The following is a 21,552-nucleotide window of genomic DNA, read 5'->3' as shown; positions in this document are numbered from 1 at the left end:
TATGCTCTCTGAACAGCATTAAGACGCTATAAATGTATAAGAACGGCACTCCTTGCTACAATAAAAGAACAACCACTGTTTATGGATGTATGCAAAAAAAATTTATTCATTTTTTTCTTTTTCATACACTTATAATAAATAGACACGAGAAACGGGCTGAAACTTCAGTCCTCTTCCCAGTGCCGTTTCTGCACTTTTTTTTTTTAATTTTCCACACTGCAAAGAGCTTTTCATAGAATTTACAACAAAATTTAAAAAACCAAAAATAACAGAAGGAGCTTGACACAAGCTGAATATCCTGCTACCAGCTGACCAGCTCAGCGCTCGCCCTCTTTATGATACACACCCCTCCGAGCTGTGTTCAAGTAGCAAATCCCAAGAAACAAAAATATATATATATTTATATATATATTTATATATTTATATCGTATTCACAGTTAAACTACTTACACGTTTTAGGATCTCAAAGCAAATGGGCAGAAAACAAAGACGTTTCCACAAGAAACAATCTTTCAAAAAGGGAAGTGGAAGCTTTTTCCTGTACACAGTGGACCTTTTAAATAAACAACCTTTTAACCGTTAGCTCCTTTCACAGATCCCTGAAAATATTTAAATATTCAGTCTTTCGTTAAAAAAAAAAAGAAAAAAAAAATTAAAAGTGTTACATTTCTGAAGATAAAAAAGGTTTTAGATCTTCTGTACAGATTCTCATATACAATATGAACATCAGAGGTGAAAAAAAACAAAAAAAACAAAAAAACAAACAGGAATCTGCATTATTAATCCAAGTGAATGAAAAGCGACAACTGACTTGGTCTTCCGGGGCTTGAGAAGGAGAGGGGCGCAGGTGCGAGCCCTCGAGTGCATTTAGTATTTTATCTTTCATCTAAATAAACGACAAAGACAGAGAGGCTCCAGCGAGGAGGCCCGCAGGCGCCTTGATGTTACTGAAAATACAACAAAACATGATCATCAAGAGAGGGGAAAAGTTCCTCGCGGTTGCTTGTTAACACATCAGCAGCTTCCTCATGATTAAACAGAGACAGTCGTACATTAATTAATTAATTTGGCACTTAAAATGATGAATAACTGCTCCCCGCCCACCCCAGAGCTGAAAACTCAAGATTAGCCCCGTTGCTGTTGAGTTGAGATTCTCTTCCGTTTTCGGCCAGCAGGGGGCAGCGCACTCACATTCCTGCACCAGGAGGTACCGACACTCATTCATGCAAAACACGCACCCATACATAGTGTATCTGAACAAATAGGCATGAAAATACCTGTTAGAAAAACAAACAAACTGTTAGAAAAAATATATATAAAGGAATATGATTAATGCAAATTTTTGCAGAACATCGTTAAACCTTTGCATAAACTAACAGGAAGCAGCACGACCCGTCCAGGACAGGCGAAAGATGCTTGAATACTCCAGATTTAACCATTCGTATCTCGGTCTAGTTTGATTTATTACGCGCAGGGAAGGAAGCGGAGAGAACGCTCCGCCTTCCGCTCGTCTGCTCCAGAGACGAAGTGACCTCAGGCATCTTAAAGTGTTACTGAGCAGCTGAACATGTGAGTTTGTTTTTCCTTGTACCACAAGTGGTTGTTGTGGGGTAAAGCTTATGAGACAAATGAGAGGAGAAAAGTGTAAAATAAAAAGCCCCGCCCCGAGCCGGGACCCGATGCTGCAGGAGTCGTGCAGAAATACTGGGGAGAAAAAGTCACACTGGCAGAAAAATAACAAACACAGTTTCACTTGAAGAGCACCGTGAATCGTAAACAATCTAGAGTTTAATGTATGAAGAGTGCAGGTCAGGTAGCTTAGCTCGACCCAGCGTGAAGCGCCGGGTCGCTTCACGCTGCGAGGCGGGTCCGTTAGTTGAGCGTCCCCCTGCAGTTCTCCGCCCCGCACAGACACGGGATCTTCTCGTCCTCGATGGGGAACTTGTAGTCGTACGTGATCTCCTCGTTCACGTTGATCGGCTGCCTGGAGTAGATCACGATCTTCTTCTGAGACTCAACCGTGATGACTTTAGCATAACAGTTAGGCTGCAAACGACAAATAAACAATAAAAAATAAAAAAAAATCATAAAAACAATGTTTTTTTTTTCTCAGTTTGTGAAATGAAGATGATGTCGCCTTACGTTGCAGCTGTGGTTGATGAAACGGGCAAAGTTGCCACATTTGGTAGCGTCAATGATGGTGTCGTGGTCCACGCGGAACATGTAGCTGCTGCCGATGCCCTCCTCCTCGTAGCGCTTCTCCCGCATGTCGGCGAGCACCGTAAAACAAAAAAAAAAAAAAAAAAAAAAAAAACTCATGAAGGTTTGCGTCAACCCTGCTCAGCTTTACACGATTAGCCTCCAAACAAAAATAATGTGTTGCTAATTTTAGAAGTATTTTCAAGGAATTTTGCTAAATTTGCGCTTAGGTAGGACATTAAATTTGACTCGCGGTATCGCTCATGGAATATAACTTGACATCAAATAAGGTGGAGGCAGCAGTGTGGTGGGACAAACACCGCCACCTACAGGCGGGAGTTAGCATCACTTAAATCCAACGATTTCGACTATTTTTACGAAAAAATTTGGGTAAAAATCCAGAGGAACTGATGAATGTGGCCCTCGGGCCTCGACTTTGACATATGTGGTATAGATGGAGCCAAACTGCGTCTCACCTGTCGGATGTTTTGCCCCACGTACTCAATCACCATCTCATCAGCAGCAATGGGCTCCATGGCGAAGAGACCCCAGTCGTGGATGTGCGACTTGCAGAATCGTATCTTCTTCTTACGGAACTAAAAAAAAAAAAAAAAAAAACAAAAAACGCACAATGAATAATAAAAATCCTTTATTTGCACCAAAACAGTTTTGTTCTTGCTAAATGTTCCTCCGTGGGAACCGAACGACTGGGTTACCTTCAGCTGGTTGAACTTGAGCAGGTCGCTGTCGCATGCGAAAGAGGAGAGCAGCCGCCGCTGCTCTGACCGGCGCTCTGAGCCGGCTCTGGTGGACGCGTGGACCTGTGCAGGAATGCTCATACCCTGCGACAGTTCAGCGCCCAGGTTAACGCCCAGCAACACACACATGTGTGCATTAATTATATATATAAGCTCCACCCACCTGCGTGTCGACCGGCGGCTCCTCCGACTGCACCCGGGAGCTCTGCAGGTACTTCACCTTGTCCTTCTTGTCGATCTTGTAGTATCCCTCGCTCCGGGCGCAGCCGGTGGCGTGATCCCGCATGCCGTCGTCTCTCCTCTTCTTCTTCACCCCGGGGATGTGGGTCGGTGCAGAGAAGTCAAGGAAATCAAAAGAAATCACCCAAAACTTCCAGAACGCACCTCGCTTTTACCAGGGCAAAGGCAAAATTCAAGCACTTTTCAAACATTTTCAAGGTAACTTTTCCAACAATACAATTCAAATGAACTGAAGAAGACGGTTTCACTATTTATGTATTATTGTTATTAATAATGGCCTGTGACTGTATATTCTACAGCTTAGTTGACTAACGTATAACAAAATTTCATGTTTTGAAATGTCTCTGAAAAAAAATTTCTCTCTAAGTTTTTTGGCCTTTAGCAAATATAAATAATTTTAGGTCTAACTGACCTAAAACAGGAAGTTTAGTTTGATTTAACTTCAGACAGCAGGAAGAAAAAAATGTGTCTTTTATTGTTTATTGTCTCTCCCACTGATAGTCAAACATTAGGCATTTTATTACCAAACTTTATGCAATGACTGAAATGACTAATCGTTATGAATCGATTATTTCAATAACTGTAATCGATTTAGTAATGGATCGATCGTTAACTGGACAATAGAGTAGGAAAAAGGCCAATAGCTGAAAGAACACACTCTGAGCAGGAATTAAGCCAAAACTGTTTAAAAAATAAAGTTTTCTTTCAAGATTAAAAAAAAAAGAAACGCTTCTTTTTTTGCAAACATTTGTTGAAAAAGAAGCTTTTCACAGAACTCCTCAAGTGCAGTTTAATCGTCACCTGGTACAACTTCTGTAAAAAACAAAAAATCTATCAAGCACCTTTTGCTATCCAATTATTTATCAGATAGTCAAAAAAATAATTAACATATCAGCCGTACGATCTATTGCTAATTAGTCCAGCAGAAAGGGCTGAGCTTTTCACAAGTTAATGCTATTACTATGTTTTAGTTACTAATTTATCTTTTTCTACTTTTGCATGTTAGGCAATAAAGTGTTTACTTTCTTATTTAGAAAGGAATAAATGTATTTATTTGCTCAAGTGGTTAAGAGAAAAATATGCAGAACGTGAAATGTTTTAATCCGATTAATCGTCATAATCTTCTGCTAAAATAATTGCTAGTTGCTGCCTTACAATATACAGAAGTCAAGAACTTTCAAAGATGTCAAGCAACTGTGTGAACCCTGTTTGACCAGCAGGGGGAGCTGCTCTGTGATTCACGCAAAGATTCAGATTGTAAACAAGAGGTTCTGATTGCTCTAACCAGCAGCAGCAAAGGATATAAGGATGGTTGACCCAAAGCGTGTCGTTGAGCCAGTCGTTGCCGTTGTCCTGCTGGAGCATCTTGTCGTACGTGATCTGCAGAAGCCGGATGTCCTCCTCGTCGATGCCTTCGTTCCAGATGTCGTACAGGATGGTCATCTCCTCGAACTCGGAGCGCGGCTTGAAATAGGCGCGCGGCGGCGTGCTGACCGGGGACAGGCTGTCCAGCAGCAGCTCCTCCCAGCAGCGCCGCGTCTTGCGAGCCGGCTTGGTGACGGGGGGCGGCTCCTCGTCGTAGGCGGGGAAGCCGTCTTCGGCGGGCAGCAGCGTCTGCGGCTCCACGTCTCTTTCCCGGAAGTCCAGGCTGGTGTGTTTGGGAGATCGGACCGTCGTCAGGGAGACGCTCTCCAGAGGCGACGCCTGGGGCGCGTCCGTGGACTCGGATGAAAAGTCGTCGCCGGCGGATGCGGCGGCGATCTTTTTGATTTTGGGTCGCCCCGGTTTCTTCTTGGAGGCGGTGGCGTCGGACATCACGGGGATATCGCCCGAGACGCCGGTCGGCAGATCTTCAGGCGCGACGGCCGAGTGATCGGCTCCGGCTGCCAGCGACGGAGGAGCGCTGATCGGCGGCTCCTTGAAAACGGGCCGCTCGTCAAAGCTCTTCCTGTTCAGCGTCAGGGCTGCAGGTTCGGGGAAGACAGGCGTGAAGGTTAAGTCTCTACCGGGAGTTCGAGGGACGCCAGCGCTGAGGACGGGGGACTGGGACGGGTAGGAGAAGGGGCTGCCGGGGATGTGAGGTGAGCTGAGCATCAGGCTGCTGCCAGTCAGAGGGGCGTCGCTGCCCGGCGTGTTGGGGATCGTGTCGGTGCTCTGGGATTTCCCCAGACAGCGGGCGCGCTCCATCAGGTCCCGGCCCGGCGTGCGAGGGATGTCCTCGTCCGTGGGGAGCCGCGGTCGCTGAGGGAACTCAGGCAAGGGTCCGGGGGGCGGGTGGAGCAGGGAGCGACTCTCTATGGCAGGGTGAGGGGGGAGAGGGAGGTGCATGGAGGACGTGGAGACGGATTTCGGGGCAGGTGCGACAGGATGGGAGGGGGGTAACTGAGTCGGCGTGCAGGGCACTTCCTCAGGCTCTGCTTTACCTTTGGGTTTGACCTCCTGGTCGCCGTCAGGGAGGGCACCGGTGGGGGTCGGGGGCTGGAGGCCTGCTACGTGGTCCTGAGGTTCAAGCTTGACATCAACACAGACTTTCTCCTCTTTGACTATTTAAAAAAAAAGAAAAAGAAAAGAAAAAAAAGTTGCAATTTGAGTTCAACAATGTTCAACTTAAAACTATTAAAACAGCAACAATTTTATTGAATTTCTGAGAGATTCTGTCAGGATTTAATTCATCCCTGAAGCCCCCAGCACCGGTGGCAGCAGCACTGCTGGCTGGGGGCTGTGGGAGGAAGGGAGGGAGGGGGAGGGGAAGAGAGAGAGAGAGTCAGAAAGAGAGAGACAGAGAGAGAGAGAGAAACAGAGAGAGACAGAGAGAGAGAGACAGAGAGAGAGAAAGGAAGCAAGAAAGGAAGGAAGGACGGACAAAAAGGAAGTAATAACGTGAATGAGTGAGTGAGTAGGAAGAAAGGAAGGAAGCCAATATATATTTCCATTCTCTCATTTTCTTCACTCTTATCCAGAAATGAAACAAACTGAAATTGTGTTCCAGATGTTTCCTTTCTGTTTCCAGATGTTGCACAGGAGGAACCTTGCAGGTTCTGCACGAGGAGCTTGGTGTGGACCCTCACTCACCTCTGACCCCCTGGTGCGCCGGTGGCTTCGGCTCCTCGGGGGTCTCCTCTTCGGGAGGACTGGGAGGTCTGCGTTTGAACTTGCCGCCCCGCTCCTCTTCCTCTCTTCGCTCCACCTTAAACTCCCGCACTTGGACGGTGGGAGGAGTCGCTGGTTTGACGTCTTCCTCCCTATTCTCCTCCTCCTCATCGGACGACGAGGATGAGGACGAGGAGGAAGATGACGTGGTCTCGGCCCCTTTTTTGTCCACCTTCTCTGCGACCGCTTTCACGTCTTCCTCCGTCTCCTCCTCCTCCTCCGAGCTCATCTCGTACTCGGAGTCGGAGCTTTCCCCTGACGAGTCGGAGCTTTCGGCCGAGGAGTCGGAGCTGGCCTTGGAGGAAGCCGAGCTGTCCGCTTCTGCGAGTGACGACGCAAAACGGTCGATAACAGGAAAAAACGCAATCAAACTCACAACAAACGTTTCTTTTAGGAATCTGACGTACCGTCGTCAGACGAGTCTGATGATCCGCTGTCACTGGACGAGTCTCCATCTTTGTCTTCGTCCTCGTCACTCTCCTACGAGGTCATTAGACATCATCATCATCGTGTCGTTTACCTTCATCCGTTTTTTTTTTTTTTTTTTTGACGAGACTCACTTTGGCTGACGACAGCCTGTCTGGAGCCTTGTCCTCATCGCGCTCCTCGTCGACGGCGTCGGACAACGACTCCTCCTCCTCCTTCTCCGAGGTGTCCATCTCCTCCTCTCCCTCGCTGTCCAGTTCGAGCGGTCGCGAGGGCCGCCGCTTGGCCGAGGGGCCGTCGCCGGCCACTTTGGAGTCGTCTGACGGGAGCTCGGCTGCGTCTCTGTCTCTCTCTGGAAGACATTTGTCACCAAAACTGAGTTGAGGGACTTCGGGAGAGTTTTCACACGGTTCATCTCATGTCTCAGCTGCACACTTCTATGTATTATGTTTGGAAGGAAGGAAGTAGAAGGGCAAGTGGTTTGCACACATTTCCTATAGCAAAATTCAAGCACTTTTCAAACTTTTTCAGCACCACGGTATGGAGATGAAAACAATAGAAAGGAACTAAAAATAAAAATAAAAAAAAAGAGCTTCTGTGAAAGTATTTTACATTCTACAGCAGGAACAAGGCAAACTAAACTACAACAACATTTTACACACTTATACTATACTGCTCAAAAAAATAAAGGGAACATTTCACTTTAATTTTGTGTGTGGCTCCAAATCCAGGCCTCCAATTGGTTAATAAATTTGATTTCCATTGATGATTTTTGTGTGATTTTGTTGTCAGCACATTCAACTTTGTACAGAACAAAGTATTCAATGAGAATATTTCATTCATTCAGATCTAGGATGTGTTATTTGAGTGTTCCCTTTATTTTTTTTGAGCAGTGTATTATTAAAGGCATTAAATATGAGGGGACAGACATTTATTTGTAAAGAAATTTGAAAATGTATAATTTTCCTTCCATAAATCCTGATGAATTACATCAAAGTTTGTGGATTATTACCTTCATCCTCCAGTTCGTCGTCTGCTGGGGTGGCCGGTCGGGCTCGTTTGCTCTCTCCTCCCGTTGCTGTATCAGGTGGATCCTTCCTTTTTACCTGAGTTAAAGAGTTGAAATGTTTTCATCGATACTTTAAAACATAAAATTACAAAACATAGCATTATATGACCAAACAAGCATCTTATGGGATGGTCGTAGGTCACATGACAAGGGGAGGAGAACGTGGCGTCGTGTCTGACTCGACCGCAAAACTCTCAAGTCTAATTTACACGAAAAGCAGCTCTGGAAAGTTTGTCACCTTAAAGGACGGCAAGCGGATGGCTCCTCGCAAACCCATCCCCAGACCCATCCCTTCGTAGCCGAGCCCTTCTCCTTTGTTCCAGTTCTCCAGCAGACTAGAACCCATCGTCTCTTTGGGTTTGGGTCGCTCTTCTTCTTTGCTCTCAGCGCCTTTTACTGGAGTCAAAGATGCCTGCAGAAAATGAAAAGGGGTTTTAGTTTCTAGAAATCCAAAAAAGACAACAAAAAAAAATCTACTTTTTTTTAAATCTAATCTACTTTAAGAAATAAACCAAGGAGACACATGAAACTCTCATAAACAGGAGTTTCCAAAGAAGGGAAGGCTTTTGATTTGGTTGACATAAATCAAACGTGATTTTGAGGGGATTTGCATTCATAAAAACATGGTGAACGTCAGAGCAGATGCATCATTTCTGCCTATTGTCCCACTGACAGCAGCCAGGCAATTAATTCAAAACTACTGGCTGAATTTATGAGAGCCGGACCACAGGGAGGCAAATCTGCAGCAACTTCACAGAAAGGTCATTATCTGCCACAAAGAACCGATGATTCACATGGGAATGACGGCTCCCAACGTTGGTGTAACTGGCTTAGCGTTTTATCCATTTTCAGATTGCGGTGCAAACACACACATTTCAGGAAGTTCGTATTTTACCTTTGCCGAATGCTCCTTCTTATCCCACCACTCGTCGAATGCCCTGAAAGCCACCACCTCCACCATTTTGCGGTTGAGGTCCCTCTTCATGATGGCCTTCAGCTCCTTGACGATGACCAGCAGCACGCCGTCGACGGTGGCTTTATGGGGGTCCTCCTTTTTCGTCTCGTACCCCGGTGGAGGAACCGTGGGGTTGAACTGTGGTAAACTGGGATGGTGCCACTGCTGCCCTGGCACCCCGGTGCTGCACGCCGGAGCGGCGGCGTCCAGTGAAAACGGAGGGTAGAGCCCGCCGAACTGCCCCGAGGTGCCGCCGTCCATGAAGAGCGGATACGAGTACGGCCCCCTGGTCTGAGTCATGCGGCTCAGCATCTGCTGCTGCATCTGGAAGGATATGTGCATCGTGTTCCACCGCTCCCACGGCACGCAGTTCATGAGCCCCATCATTTGGATCACGTCCTGATGATAGTGGCCGATGGGCGGGATCATGTGGGGAGGCACGCCGTGGTGGCCGCGCAGGTGAGCGGGGTGCCCCAGCATGTTGGAGTGAGGGTCCAGGTGCTGCGGGGCGATGGCGAAGCCGGCTTGATGCTGCATGGCGTGGTAGCTGCCTGGGTGCATGGACATGGTGTGCATGGGCGACACGGCCGAATTCACCACGATGCCCTTGGCGCATTCCCCGCTGGTGATGGTCGCTCCCGGCATCTCGTCCTCGGAGATTTCCATGTCTTCTCCCGACGACTGATGAGCCTTGGCGAGAAGGGGACAAAAAGCGTCAAGAGCCGATGTCTGTGCGGTCGTCAGCCTTTTTCTGCGTCCGCGCTCTCCGAGCAAACGAGACCGCAGTCTTCAAACAACAGCATTAGACTGGTAATCCAGAGAGCTTTTAGTTCAGAGAGAGAGAGAGGTTTTAAATACACTACTGAATAGAGATGAAACGATTAATCGGATTAATCGTGATTAATCAATTATAAAAAATTTAGTAATCGTTATCTGGAAACTCAAAAAAATATATGTATTTGCTGAAAAAATACCATATTCAGCGCAGTAATTAAGTCAGAACTGCAAGAAATATATACATTTTTATGATAAAAACAACTCTGTCAGTATGTTTTACCAAAAACTCCTCAAGTGGTGCAGTTTTAGCTTTGCCCGGTTCAAATTCATTAAATAATGCTATATTATTGCAAAATGTTTATTTTCTTCTTTAAAAACAAATTCATTTTTCAATTCATCTTTTAAATGATTTCTAATATTATTAAATAAAAGAAACATCTGCATATATATGCCAATTTCTTTTCATCCTTTTAATCGATTAACCGTCAGAATAAATGATAAAATCGATTCCTAAAATAATTGTTATTACTATTAAACTATTTTATATCAAAACCGGTCAGGAGTAATGAAGCTGATGCGGCTGAAACATTTCAATCAGAGCTGAACTAGTGAATATTTCAGAATGGCAGCTATAAATAATTCCAGCGCTAATCTGAGTTCAAAGTTTTGTATACCCATTAGCACAGTCAAACACAGCTGACCTGTGGCTTTGGTCAGCACGGCTCCAAGCAGAGCTGATTGCCTCTTTTATTAGAGCACGACAGTGGACAAACTACAGAAAACTGTAATAACAAAATACAAATTAAAGAAAATATATTGGCAGCTCTGGTGAGGACTCATAAAAATCCCTAATCTGTTCATTTACTGCAGCAGAATAATCTTACACTGAAAATTTAGAAAAATCCAACAGAACAACTGTTTTAATAAAACTCACTTGTGACAAAATTGTTTACTCCTAACTATCACATTAAAATAAAGTACCTAAAAGCCTTTAAAATGCACACTTGTTTTAATTGGTCTGTTAAACTGCAACATTTCTTAGAACTTTTAAATTGTAATGCGTGGCTTCCTGTTTTCCTGGGGTGACAATATGATGCAAGACACAGAGCTCCTAATAGCTAAAGACAGTCAGAATGATGCAAGAGGAAATCTCTCAAGCTAACTTTTAGGGAGCTGCAGCAAGAGGTGGTATCCTGAGGTCGCCAAGTCTTTATAACAACCACTGGTTATTTCAGAGCCATGCGCTCATCTGGTTATGTGGAACTACGTTTTGTTTTTCAGAAAAACACAAGTGTGGCGTGACAAAATAATACATGTGGGAAAAAAAAGACTCTCATGCCCAGCGTTCAGCATGGTGGAGGATCTGTGATGCTGCGGAGCAGGGAAACTTGTCAGAGTGCATTAACGCTTTGAAATGACTGAGAAACACAGCTATCGCAGTCTCTACTGGAAAACTGACACCGGATCATCATTTGGTCTGTTAAAAGGCTAATGATCCAAAACATGAGGACAAATTAACAAAAAAAAAAAAAAAAAAAAAAATAAAAATTCCCTGTGATCGTCTCAGTCCGTATAGAAAAGCTCTGGAGCTGAAGAGACGAGAGCAGGAGAAAGGACATCGGACTCTGGGTGATCTAGGCAGATTGTGCAAAGAAGGGTCAAAGATTCCTCTCTATAGGCTCCAAGCTTGTGAAATGTTATAGTGGAAAACAAAGCGGCGTCTCTGTGGACAATAAGGGGGTTGCATGAAGTATTTAAAGTGTCAGTGGCAATAAATGTACTACTGGCGACTCTCTCACAATAAAATTGATCCAAGTTTTAAGGTTGGACATTCTGTGTGTTTCAGTGTCAGATTGAGCAACAGTATAAAATAAATAAATAAATACATTTTAAAGTATTTTATGCATTTATGCAAAAACAATCCGTCGCAAGCGGCTGCAGTTGTGGAAGCAAGCTGACTAAACTTGTCAGGGGAATGGCGTTGTTATCCAAATGACCTGTTTGCACTGTTTGCTTTGTGATAAGTTGAAATATGAGAGCAGAGACGTAATCCCGACTGTAAGTCTCTGCTACAACCAGGAAGTGTGAAGCTGAATGGGGCCAACAGCCAAAACTGTGTTTTCCTCCCTGTGAGCAAGTGCAGCGAGTGTTAGAAAGAGGAAACGAGACGCTTTGTTCTCTTAACTGCAACGCAGCTCGAGTTTCTCCCTTTTAAGAGATAGTATAGTTCAGAAATGTAGCCTCGCAGGTCAGAGTGTGAGCCAAGCTTAATAATTGTGAAGCTATTTTTAAGTTAGGAATCTAAACTTGCAATTCAATTTAGGCTGTTGCTTATTTCAAAGACGCCTGTCTTGACAGCAGTTGTTGAGAAACCAGAATTTCCGACGCAGGGCAGAACAAAAACAGTGACACAAAGTCTTTACTACGACAATCTCACACTGAAACTAGACCTGACTTCCGGTGTCCCTGTTTAACTGTCATTCACACCTGCACACATCAACGCCAGCCTCGCGCTGCTATCACCCAGTCAAGGCTTAATAAGTGTGGCTTGCTGCTGCTGCCACCTGCGCGCCAGTTTTTGCAAAACTCTTGTGATTTGTGTCACACACCCCGTGTCTGCGTCTTACCGTGTCCATTTTCTCAGTGGGACTGTGGCCTCCGTCTTTGACGTCACCTTTTCCCATCTTTTCGTTGACGGGAGAGCCGATTCTCTTGATCAGCGAAGCGGTTCCGGGAATCGGCTCTTCGTCGTCGGAGTCCGGCAGCGGGGTCGGGCTGATGTCCTCCAAGCCGGTGCTGGACGGCCGAGAGTTCTGCTGGCCGCCCGCGAAGGGTGGGATCGGGGACAGCTGGGAGGATGAGGAGGAAATGGGGCTACCTTCCATTCGCACCTCGTTGTCCGAGTCCCGCTCCTCCAGAAACGGCAGCAGCTTTGTCCTTTTTTCCTTGAGGAGCATCTCAATACGCGAGTCCAGGCTGTTGCGTTCCGGATCCAGCGCCGGGGAGCCGGGCGACGGGCAGCGCTCTGGCGTTTGAGGGGGAGGAGTGGCGGGTTGGGGGACCGGTTCCGGCGGCGGCTCTGGGATCGGAGGCGTCTCCGGCCTTTCCTTAACGGGCAAGACGTCCGTCGGGGGCGTCGGAGGCGGCTGCGGCGGTCGGAGGTACTCGCCCTCCCTTTGAGCCGGGTGATGGTACGGCGACTCTGACGGGGGGAACGCAGGCGGCAAAGCGGCTTGGTAGGGCGAGAATGCGGACTTAAAGTTGGGCGTAGCGGGAGGAGGCGCTGTGTAGTTGAAGGAAGGGGTTGAAGGTGGAGGTTCAGGCGGCGTATTCCGATACATGTTGCTGCGGTACTGAGGCCTCTCCGGCCGGCGGTTGTACGCGTCCTGGAACTTGCTCTCGTGCCTGCGGGACTTGTACCCTCCAGAGCTCTCGGGACGGCTCGACTGATACGCAGGCGTGGACTGCCGGCTGGAGTAACTGGAGTCCTGAGAGAAGGGCGTACCCGGCTGGCGAGGGGTGTGAGGGGTTCCCTGGGACTGGGGGGTGTCCTGCCTTATGCTGGAGTAACCCGTCTCCAGGCTGAGGGGAGTGGTGGAGCTGCTGGGTGGCAGCACTCCTCCTATAGACATGCTGCTCTCTGACAACCTGCGGATGGGCTCACAGGCCTTAAAAAAAAAAAAAAAGACATTAAAATAAGTTATATTGGGAAAAACTTATAGCAATTTGAAAAAAAAAGTGATTATATGAACATAGCAACATTTCAGTAAAGAGAATATCTAAAACTCTGTAGGTCTCTAGGTTCAGGAGCTCAGGAAATATCTTACTACAAGGTCAAAGTTCTTTTTTTTTTTTACAGCTTTGAGAGTTCAAACCAGAGTCAAAGGTCAAGATAACATCTCTCTTCAGGCTTGGATTTTTACAAAATAACAATACTGGTAAAATGAGCATCAAACAACACCAAATTGACTATATAGAAACAATCATCAGGACAACGTTGTATAAAAACACTCCTTATATTTTGCTAAAAGTTTCTCTTTTTTTACCAGTAAGGCCTCTGCAAGACTCCGAGGGGAAACTTCCCTGTTTTCCTCTCCGCCAACAGGCAGCGTCCGCGGTGTGTAGCTGCCATTCATCAGGAGCTGAAAGTACCTGAGGCGATTCTCACCTGCAGGACAGTTAAAATGAGCCGGTCTGATGCAAGACTTAGAAAGCAGCAGGGCGACTAATAAAAAGTGATCAGAAATTATAACTGGTAATACTTATCTCTGTAATAGTTGATCAATAAAACAGAACAGTAGCAAAATCAAAGAACACATTATCAAAGTATTAAATGCTTTCAAATAAATTAATATTGATTGTTATGGCAATCTAAAGATATAAATAGTGCACATATGAATCAATGCATACAACAATTGCATCTTAGCTTTTAAAAAGTGCATGCTTAGTTTTTTTAAATTAATGAAAACAGTTCAAAGTGCACTTAAAAAATTGCTGAATTAAGTCCATATAAATACAAATAGTAAGAAAAAATATGTTAACATGCACTATAGCAAAATGCATTTCAGATACTGATTTTGAAAGACATTTGAAACTTTGAATAGATTTATTAAGTGTAAAAAAATATACATATTTCTCATTTTTTAAAAGACACATCAATTGAAATCAACAGAGGTGCATGAGACTCTGACAGATTGGTATTGTTTGTTTTCAGGTCTAAAATTATGCTCAGTGGGAGTACGCAGCACCCCCAGCTCTGGGCTTATGGGACCGAGCTCATTTTCAATGAAATTCAATTACGCCCGTGTAACCAGGCAACGCACGTAAATGTAAACACGTGACTACTGTCATTGTGAACATTCAAAACAAACATGTAAAACTAATCTTTTCAAATCCACATTCATGCATCTTATAACCGATCTGGCTCTGCATAAACGCAACCCTGCAGAGGCTTTTGAATGAATCACTGTTTACCTTTCGGGTCCAACTCCACGTGGATAATGTTTCCCATCACGGACGTGTTGTGCAGCGACTGAACAGCAACCTTGGCGGATTTCACGCTCTCAAAAACAACTTTAGCTATTCCCAGGTGCTTCTTATTCTTCGGGTTGTACAGGATCTCGACCTCCTCAATATCTCCAAACTTTTTGCACATGTCCGTGAGAAATCCCTCCCTGATGTTGTCGTTCAGCCTGGCGAACGTCACCTCCTTTGGAGGCACGGGGCCGACATAAAATTCATCGATCTGGGAGAGGAATGAAAGGAGTTGAGGTGAGAAGGGCCGTCAAAGTTTAATGTTGCGTTATGTGGGGTCATTTCTATCAGGCTAGATAAGGATTAAAAGAAAGCTGCAATAAATTTCCTACAGCACTTAAAGCCATATATGAAACAGTGTATCCACACATTGATATACAATAATCAGGCATAACATTATGACCCCAGACAGGTGACATGAAAGACTATTTCTTCATTGTGACACCTGTTAAGCATGTGGGCTATATTAGGCAGCAAGATAACATTTTATCTTTGGGGCTGATGTGTTAGATCCAAGAAAAATGGACAAGCAGAAGGACCGAAGAAAGTTTTACAACTGGATCAAAGCATCTCCAAAACTGCAGCTCTTGTGGCGTTTCTGGTCTGCAGTCGTCCAAAGAAGTAAAAGCGGTGCCCTAGTGAGCAGGGTCTGCTTCGTGGGGGTCTTATCCAACTCAAATTGCTGAAGAATGAATGCTGATTCAGACAGAAAGTTGTCAGAAAACAAAGTACATCCCAGTTTCAGGCGGGATACCCATGAAGATCATAATGTTATGCCTGACCGGTGCATACTTTAACTCCAAGACCCAAAGATGACAGAGAGGGGGGTGTGTCTGCAACTTCTGACAGCAACTGTTTTCCTCAAGCAGCAATGTGGCATCCGACTCCGATGGTAGATACCTTGAATTTAGGCACCGGTAGGTCTGTCTCTTTGTACTTTGTCCAGAGACGTCCGATCCTCGGGTCACGGACCATGTCCACCGGTGGTATCCCTGGGTTCTGTTGGAGATAAGGATGGGACACGATCTTGTTAGCCAGGTTCACACAGTATTAACTTGTTGCAAAGTAGTCGTGCAAAAAATCGGAATTGTTGCTTGGTGAAACAGGTGTTCTTGGATGTTGAATATGCCACGGCAAAACAGCCACATAGTAACGGCATCATGGAGGTCGGCTCCTCGGTTACTATTGTAGCCTTTTGGCCGCATCAACGGCGGCACTTACGGGCATGCTGAAAGTCTGCCCATCGTAGCGATAGAGTTTGTGGGATCCCTTCTTGAGCGCCGGGTCGATGATCAACTTGTAACTTCTCCAGTTGTGATTCCGCTTCTCCGCCGAGCCGCATTTGGGATGACTGTCCATGCCGTTCGCCAAACCTGAAACGGCAGCCAGCGACAGGGAGAGAGGAGAGCTAGCGTTATCGGGAGCCAGGGCTAAACAGTCTCCCGACCAACCAGCCCTTCCAAACACTTTAAAACAGCCCGGCGCTACACATGCATGACTCCGGCAATGAGGGGAAACGAAAATTGGATGTAGCGTATATCCCACTTACGGAAAAACAGGCATTAGTAAAGCTGGAGAAAGAGGGGAAAAAAAGAACAAGCTTACTTGAACTCTGCTTTCTCCCATGGTCTTCGTTCAATCTGTTCCTCTCCGCTGGCTTGGACATGGTTCGTCCGATCGAGTGTTTTTTTAAATACACAAAAAGATGAAATCGCCTTGCTTTCTCCGTTTACATTACATGATTTCGCTTGAAGAATACTGCCTCCTTTTCGGCGAGAGCCAGCACATATTGTGTGTGTGTGCCTCTGCTCTCTCTAGCTGCTGTCTCTCCCACAATACACCGCTAGGCTTGCCCACCCCCTGCGCGCATCGCACTTTCGCCACAAAGTTGCTTCCATTTCCATCGTAAACTCAACTAAAAAAAATCATCTTGGATAAACACGAGGTACAATAGCACAAATACACCTAAAACATATGGGAATATGAGCTCTAGTGATAGTCTCGTGCTCTTAAATCACTGAGTAACAGTGTTGAATCTGCTGATTGCATTGACTTAAACGGCAAACAAGCTAAACTCGGAGGGCAATATCTTCTTAACTGCTTCTGAAAGCTAATAAAGCTGATTCGGGTAGGAGCTGTATGCTATACAGACGTGTCGCTGCATATTTTAAAATAGAAAAATGAAACCCAAGTGCGTCCAGAGACTCCAGTTGGCTACTTATGTTGCATTTAAATCAAATTAATACGACTTAAAAGGAAAATTTGGTTAGTTAGCAGCTGGTTTCTACAGTTTCTTTAACGTTTGTGACTATTGGAATGCAGCGTCTTGTTTCGTTTTTCTGGCAGTTGATACATAACGGACGAACTAGAACAAACAGCAATGCCTGCCTTATTATAGTCATCAAACTATTCAAAATTCACTGGTATTTCCTGATCTTTAGCTTTCTTCTTTTTTTGTTTCAACGACGAGCGTGTTGTCGAGCAAACTGGGTTTTGTTTGACATTGCCTGTTGTTTTGCAGTGCTCGGGCAATTGGCTGGTTAACAGCGGCAGCTCGGCGGGCCAATCAGAGCCCGGCAGCGGTGGAGCTGCCTGCTATTAGAGGCAACGGCTCAGGAGTCCTTCAACAGAGAGAGCAGGGAGAGGGGGCTGAGTGCGCTCTCTCGGCAGCCATTTTCCTTAAAACAGGACTCAATGGCCTATATGGGTTTCCTTTGTTCCAAAAGGGATCTTTACACTTGGTTTCCTCATCTCTTTACGGACTATGATAAAACGTATGTTTGCTCCTTTTAAAGGATTGGGAAGATTGGAAGAGAATGTAGCTACTGGATGTAAATACCCTGTGACATTTTCAACCTTTTTTTCTTTTGCTTGGAATCCATCTTTGTCTTAACTAGGTCATGGCACACCCATATAATATTTATATTTGTTAAGTGAAAAACCAAATGTGAATAAACTGTTTTAAGTGATTGGAGATGTTAAATTAGACATGAAAACAGTTAAAGTGACAAATGTTACTATTCCTTTTATGGCCTTGTAGGAAGTGAGTAGCAATAAGTAAGTTTTAATTCTTTTCATATAATTTATATAATGTAACATTTTTGATTGTTTAACAATGTCAATTGTGAGGCATGCAGTAACTATTATTAAAACTATTTTTTTTTTCAGTTTCATATGTTCACATTGATTTCTGTATGTGTTTAAGTGCAACTTGTCCAAAGCAGGCCATAAATAACAAATATCTTTTCACCAAAATGTATTGTGCTAATAATTATTTGTGCTAATAATTATTTGCTTCGTTTATTAATTGTCAACATTCTTCCTCTCAAAACAGCAATATGGCTCGTCTTGCACCCTGCCCTGGAACGGTGGAAACAACCAGAACCACGTTTAGGTTCGAGTCGTCCACTCGCCATTTCAGAGCCAAACACGTCCAGAGTATAAACGCCGGTTTGACCTTGCCTCAAGGGTATATCTAAATATCTAAGACAAGCATATTCAGGTAGTCCTTTTTACAAAAATATTTCTTGTAATATTTAAATCACAAACAATCCAAAACCTAATAGAAAACCGATGGAGGGAAAACGTTCTCATTGTGAAAATATTTACCTCAACACTTTGGTGAATGCAGTTAACAGGCCTAAACGCAGGGACAGGAGGGATGTTTTCAGCCCCATCTTCGGATCCTCTAATAATGGCTTTAATAGGGGGTGGGAATGCGTCTCCTGAAAAGGAAGGAATTCCATTAGCACGACAGTTAGACCTCTTTTCAAAAAGTCTCTTTTTTTTCCCTCTCATCACTGGCAAGCATACCCCATCTGACAGCCAGCGAAAATGCATCTTCAAGCATCATCTGTGTGGGCAATATGCAAAACCATCTCTTCTCCTCAAGACAGGATTGCAGTCGAGTATAACCTCGTCCATTTTCGACATTTCTAACTGAGCTACATCATTTAAACCTACATGGAAATGTTTTAATAAGGTAACGGATTTTTTTAGCTATTTAATCAAATTTTTTAATTGCTTATACGTGAACATATTAGCCACAGACGTTTAAAACTTGACAAGACGATTATAGGGAAAACTGCTGTAGCCCACATTTTTAATGATACAGCAAACTTACAGTTGATATTCAAAATATGTAATCCAAGTCTTAAACGAGCAAAAAGCAATCTTATGAGGAGGAAATCTTGTGTTTTTCTACTGATTTCTTACATCCAAATAAACCTTTTGGTGTTCAGGAGGCTGCTCTTGCTCAGTTCTCTGTCTCAAAATGGCTTCTTCACAGACAAAAGGAGTACTGTGCTGTGAAATGTTGCTGCGCCATAACTGGGTGAGGCTCTGGAAAGCGCCCTTATTTTTTTCGTCGGAACACTTCCTTCTGTGTTTTCGGCACTAAGAAACAAATATGACGACTGTAACGAATGTGGTTATCGTCCAAATGCTGTTTAGTTAAAAAAAAAAAAAGGATAAATGGTGGACTCTCCGTGAGAGGGGGTGAAACTTTGATCATAAAAGCGTATTCAGGCTGGCAGTTGCTAGGCTGACTCGTAATCCGAGAACTGGATGGTTGCCATGAGAGCGCGAGAGCTTTGCAACAACAACCCCCACACACTTCCATATAAGGTCAATGGGAATCCGCTGCGGCAAGCCCCTGTTTGTGTTGTATCTAGGTGAAGGGTGCTTCAAGGCAGAATCCGGCGGATCAGCGACCGACCAGCACGGCGAGTTTAAAGCGCCGCAGACCAGATAGTGGAAACAAATAAGATCGGGTTCTTACAGTTAACTTCGGGGAAAGAGTTAAATTATAGGTGGGAGGGTCTGGATTCGCTTGCGCAACGGAGGGGGGTCTCCAGGTGCATTTCAAGGTTAATGTTGCCTTTTTCAATGCGATGGAGTTGCCTGCAAGATAAATAGCAGGGCACAAAAACCCGGCTGTGGTTCAGAGGCCTGTTAACTGCGCATTTATTTAATAGTTTTGTGTTCGGAGCAGTGAAAATGTCACTTTAGTGGACAGTTTTGTGTCGAAACCCACCAGTGAAGGTATTTATAGCCTTGTGTTTGCAGAAAAAAGTAGGGAGAAAAAAATTCCCCGCTCGGCAGCGCCGCTCAGTTTACCGCTGACAGACTGGAATATTCCACACAGGGGATTGGCCTCTTTTCCGCAGGACAGCTGTCTCACCCTCTCTCTCTTTCTCTCTCTCTGCTCGGCGACAAATATTTCAAGAATTGTTCTCTGTTTATTGATAAAGGGCTGTGTGCGTGTGGACATTCTAGGACACATTTACAGACCACCTTTTTACGCATATGTGAAGCTTCGAGTTTCACTCTGTAAGTCATACAAGCACGTTTTATTGTTTATTAGACAGGGTTTTTTTCCCCACAGCTTGAAATGGAGCCTTATAGGGACAATGATTTGCTCTTAAAACTGCCAGATTGTACTGAACATGTACTTAAAGCTTTATAGTTTTATTCATCCAATGCTGTTACTAGTGACTTGTAATTTTCCTATTGATGGTGTTGTATGTAGGTTTGTTTTTTGTAACTTTTAATCATTTGTTTTTGTTATACTCTACAGTTTTTCTTGTAGTCTTACTAGTTGTATGTTTCTGACGTTTAAATAAAGACTGTACACTCATTTTGGAGTTTTGTGCTATTTTATGTTTTATAAAAGATTTTCAGGCCCATACTTGAGAGGATTGCATCATCCAAATATAATAAATTACACAACATGTGCAGGGAACATTATTTCAGATACAGGCTGACATTGTTGAATTAGTAATGTACAAATCATCATTCATAAAATGCTTAAAATACCTTTTTCAAATAGTACAAATTTATAAATTGTCATTCTGAAGTGATAGCTTCTTCTACTTGCTGTCTTCTAACATAAATCTTCAAATTTGACTTTACAGCCTACCTCAGTTTCAGCTGAAATGCCTTCATGTTAAGTAAACTGGTCCATTCAAGAACATTTTGGTATGTTCTGATGATGAACGCTCACTCCCCGTGATATACTCACTCTACCCGAGCAGATTGTATTATTCTGTAATCCTCATCAGTTAAACCGTTTCCAAAATTGTTTTTGAAAAATATACTTCACTTTTAGAGCGCTGTTAATTACATTTACTATCTTGAGATATATATATATTTTTTTTTTTTTTGAGCAAGGAGTGATTGTTTATGCTTATTGTGCATCGATACCTCCATAATCCGAGTCAGATAGACCATGTCTGCCTCAGGGTGTAGCTGTAGTTTGACACATTAACCCACGACTAAAAATCATGACACACTGATTATGTTGTTCAATACGCCTCAAAGTACCTTCTGATTTTGACCTGGTGAGATGCTGAAACCTGTCTTGGAATGTTGTTGACAAAATATAAGCCGTTTGTGGCTGTGTAAAATCAAGTCCTCTGAAGACTTGATGGACGACTCATGATTTTTTTCCACATAGTGTCAAAGGAATAAAAAAAAATCTTCTTGATTATACAAACAGATTAAAGATTTAAAGTAATTGTTTAATTTGACCAACATTTTTAGAGTTGAACATGAAGGTTGGTGACAAAATAACCTTACAACCTCAGAGACTAAATCTTCAAAATACCAGTGGAAACATGGAAAACAGCTGGTCCACAATTGTGGAAAGATCTGATTGCTGTAATGCCAATAAAAAAAAATTCCATTGATTGTTAAAGAGGGTTTAAATCGTTTCCAGGAAGCCAATTTTTATTAAATGCAAATTAATTCTTTTTTTAAATGACACTCCTTTTCCATTGTTTTACCTGTTGAGCAATGGCGTCTCAGTTATCAGAAGAAAACGTCCTTGTTGAATGGAAATAATTCAAAATGGAAATCTGAAACTCAGCTGAACTTAAAATATACAAACACTTATAAACACATCAAATATAACTTTTTGTATCTTAGTTATCCCGCCTTCTGGT

General features: G+C 43.9%; 1 protein-coding gene and 1 long non-coding RNA gene across 3 annotated transcripts; one reads left to right on the top strand and one right to left on the bottom strand.

The window, feature by feature from the left end:
- Positions 1 to 78: 78 nt before the first annotated feature.
- On the bottom strand, positions 79 to 20,522 carry setd1ba (SET domain containing 1B, histone lysine methyltransferase a). 2 transcript variants are annotated; one of them, XM_015055035.1, is made up of 18 exons: positions 18,218 to 20,522; positions 15,830 to 15,981; positions 15,509 to 15,607; positions 14,549 to 14,819; positions 13,621 to 13,742; positions 12,202 to 13,242; positions 8,738 to 9,487; positions 8,081 to 8,254; positions 7,786 to 7,879; positions 6,908 to 7,125; positions 6,755 to 6,827; positions 6,270 to 6,668; positions 4,502 to 5,740; positions 3,121 to 3,287; positions 2,916 to 3,041; positions 2,672 to 2,795; positions 2,143 to 2,276; positions 79 to 2,046 (listed from the first exon to the last, which is right to left on the bottom strand). In XM_015055035.1, exons 2-18 carry the CDS (start codon positions 15,965 to 15,967, stop codon positions 1,873 to 1,875), a joined length of 5,343 nt encoding a protein of 1,780 aa, XP_014910521.1. In that variant the 5' UTR covers positions 15,968 to 15,981; positions 18,218 to 20,522; the 3' UTR covers positions 79 to 1,872. The 2 variants fall into 2 exon arrangements, with proteins under 2 accessions (XP_014910521.1, XP_014910520.1); XM_015055034.1 differs by lacking the exon at positions 18,218 to 20,522 and adding an exon at positions 16,214 to 16,299.
- On the top strand, positions 17,294 to 19,075 carry LOC106961356 (uncharacterized). The gene is made up of 2 exons (XR_001427753.1): positions 17,294 to 17,382; positions 17,943 to 19,075. It is a non-coding gene; the product is annotated as an uncharacterized LOC106961356 (long non-coding RNA).
- Positions 20,523 to 21,552: the final 1,030 nt, after the last annotated feature.

This window comes from Poecilia latipinna, unplaced genomic scaffold, assembly GCF_001443285.1.
Source record: "Poecilia latipinna isolate Pla-1442-1.1 unplaced genomic scaffold, P_latipinna-1.0 Scaffold1291, whole genome shotgun sequence".
NCBI lineage: Eukaryota > Metazoa > Chordata > Actinopteri > Cyprinodontiformes > Poeciliidae > Poecilia > Poecilia latipinna.
Note: the sequence above shows the minus strand (reverse complement) of the source record. Positions and strands in the feature narration are given on the sequence as shown.

Bases quoted from the DNA above. Each gene is read 5' to 3' on its own strand.
- setd1ba (XM_015055034.1), bottom strand. From the start codon at position 16,274: ATGTCCAAGCCAGCGGAGAGGAACAGATTGAACGAAGACCATGGGAGA. The intron at 7,126-7,785 runs GTAATAATCCAC...AATGTCTTCCAG, and splicing joins CGACGAACTGGAGGATGAAG to AGAGAGACAGAGACGCAGCC. The intron at 2,796-2,915 runs GTAACCCAGTCG...TTTTTTTTTTAG, and splicing joins TCAAGTTCAACCAGCTGAAG to TTCCGTAAGAAGAAGATACG.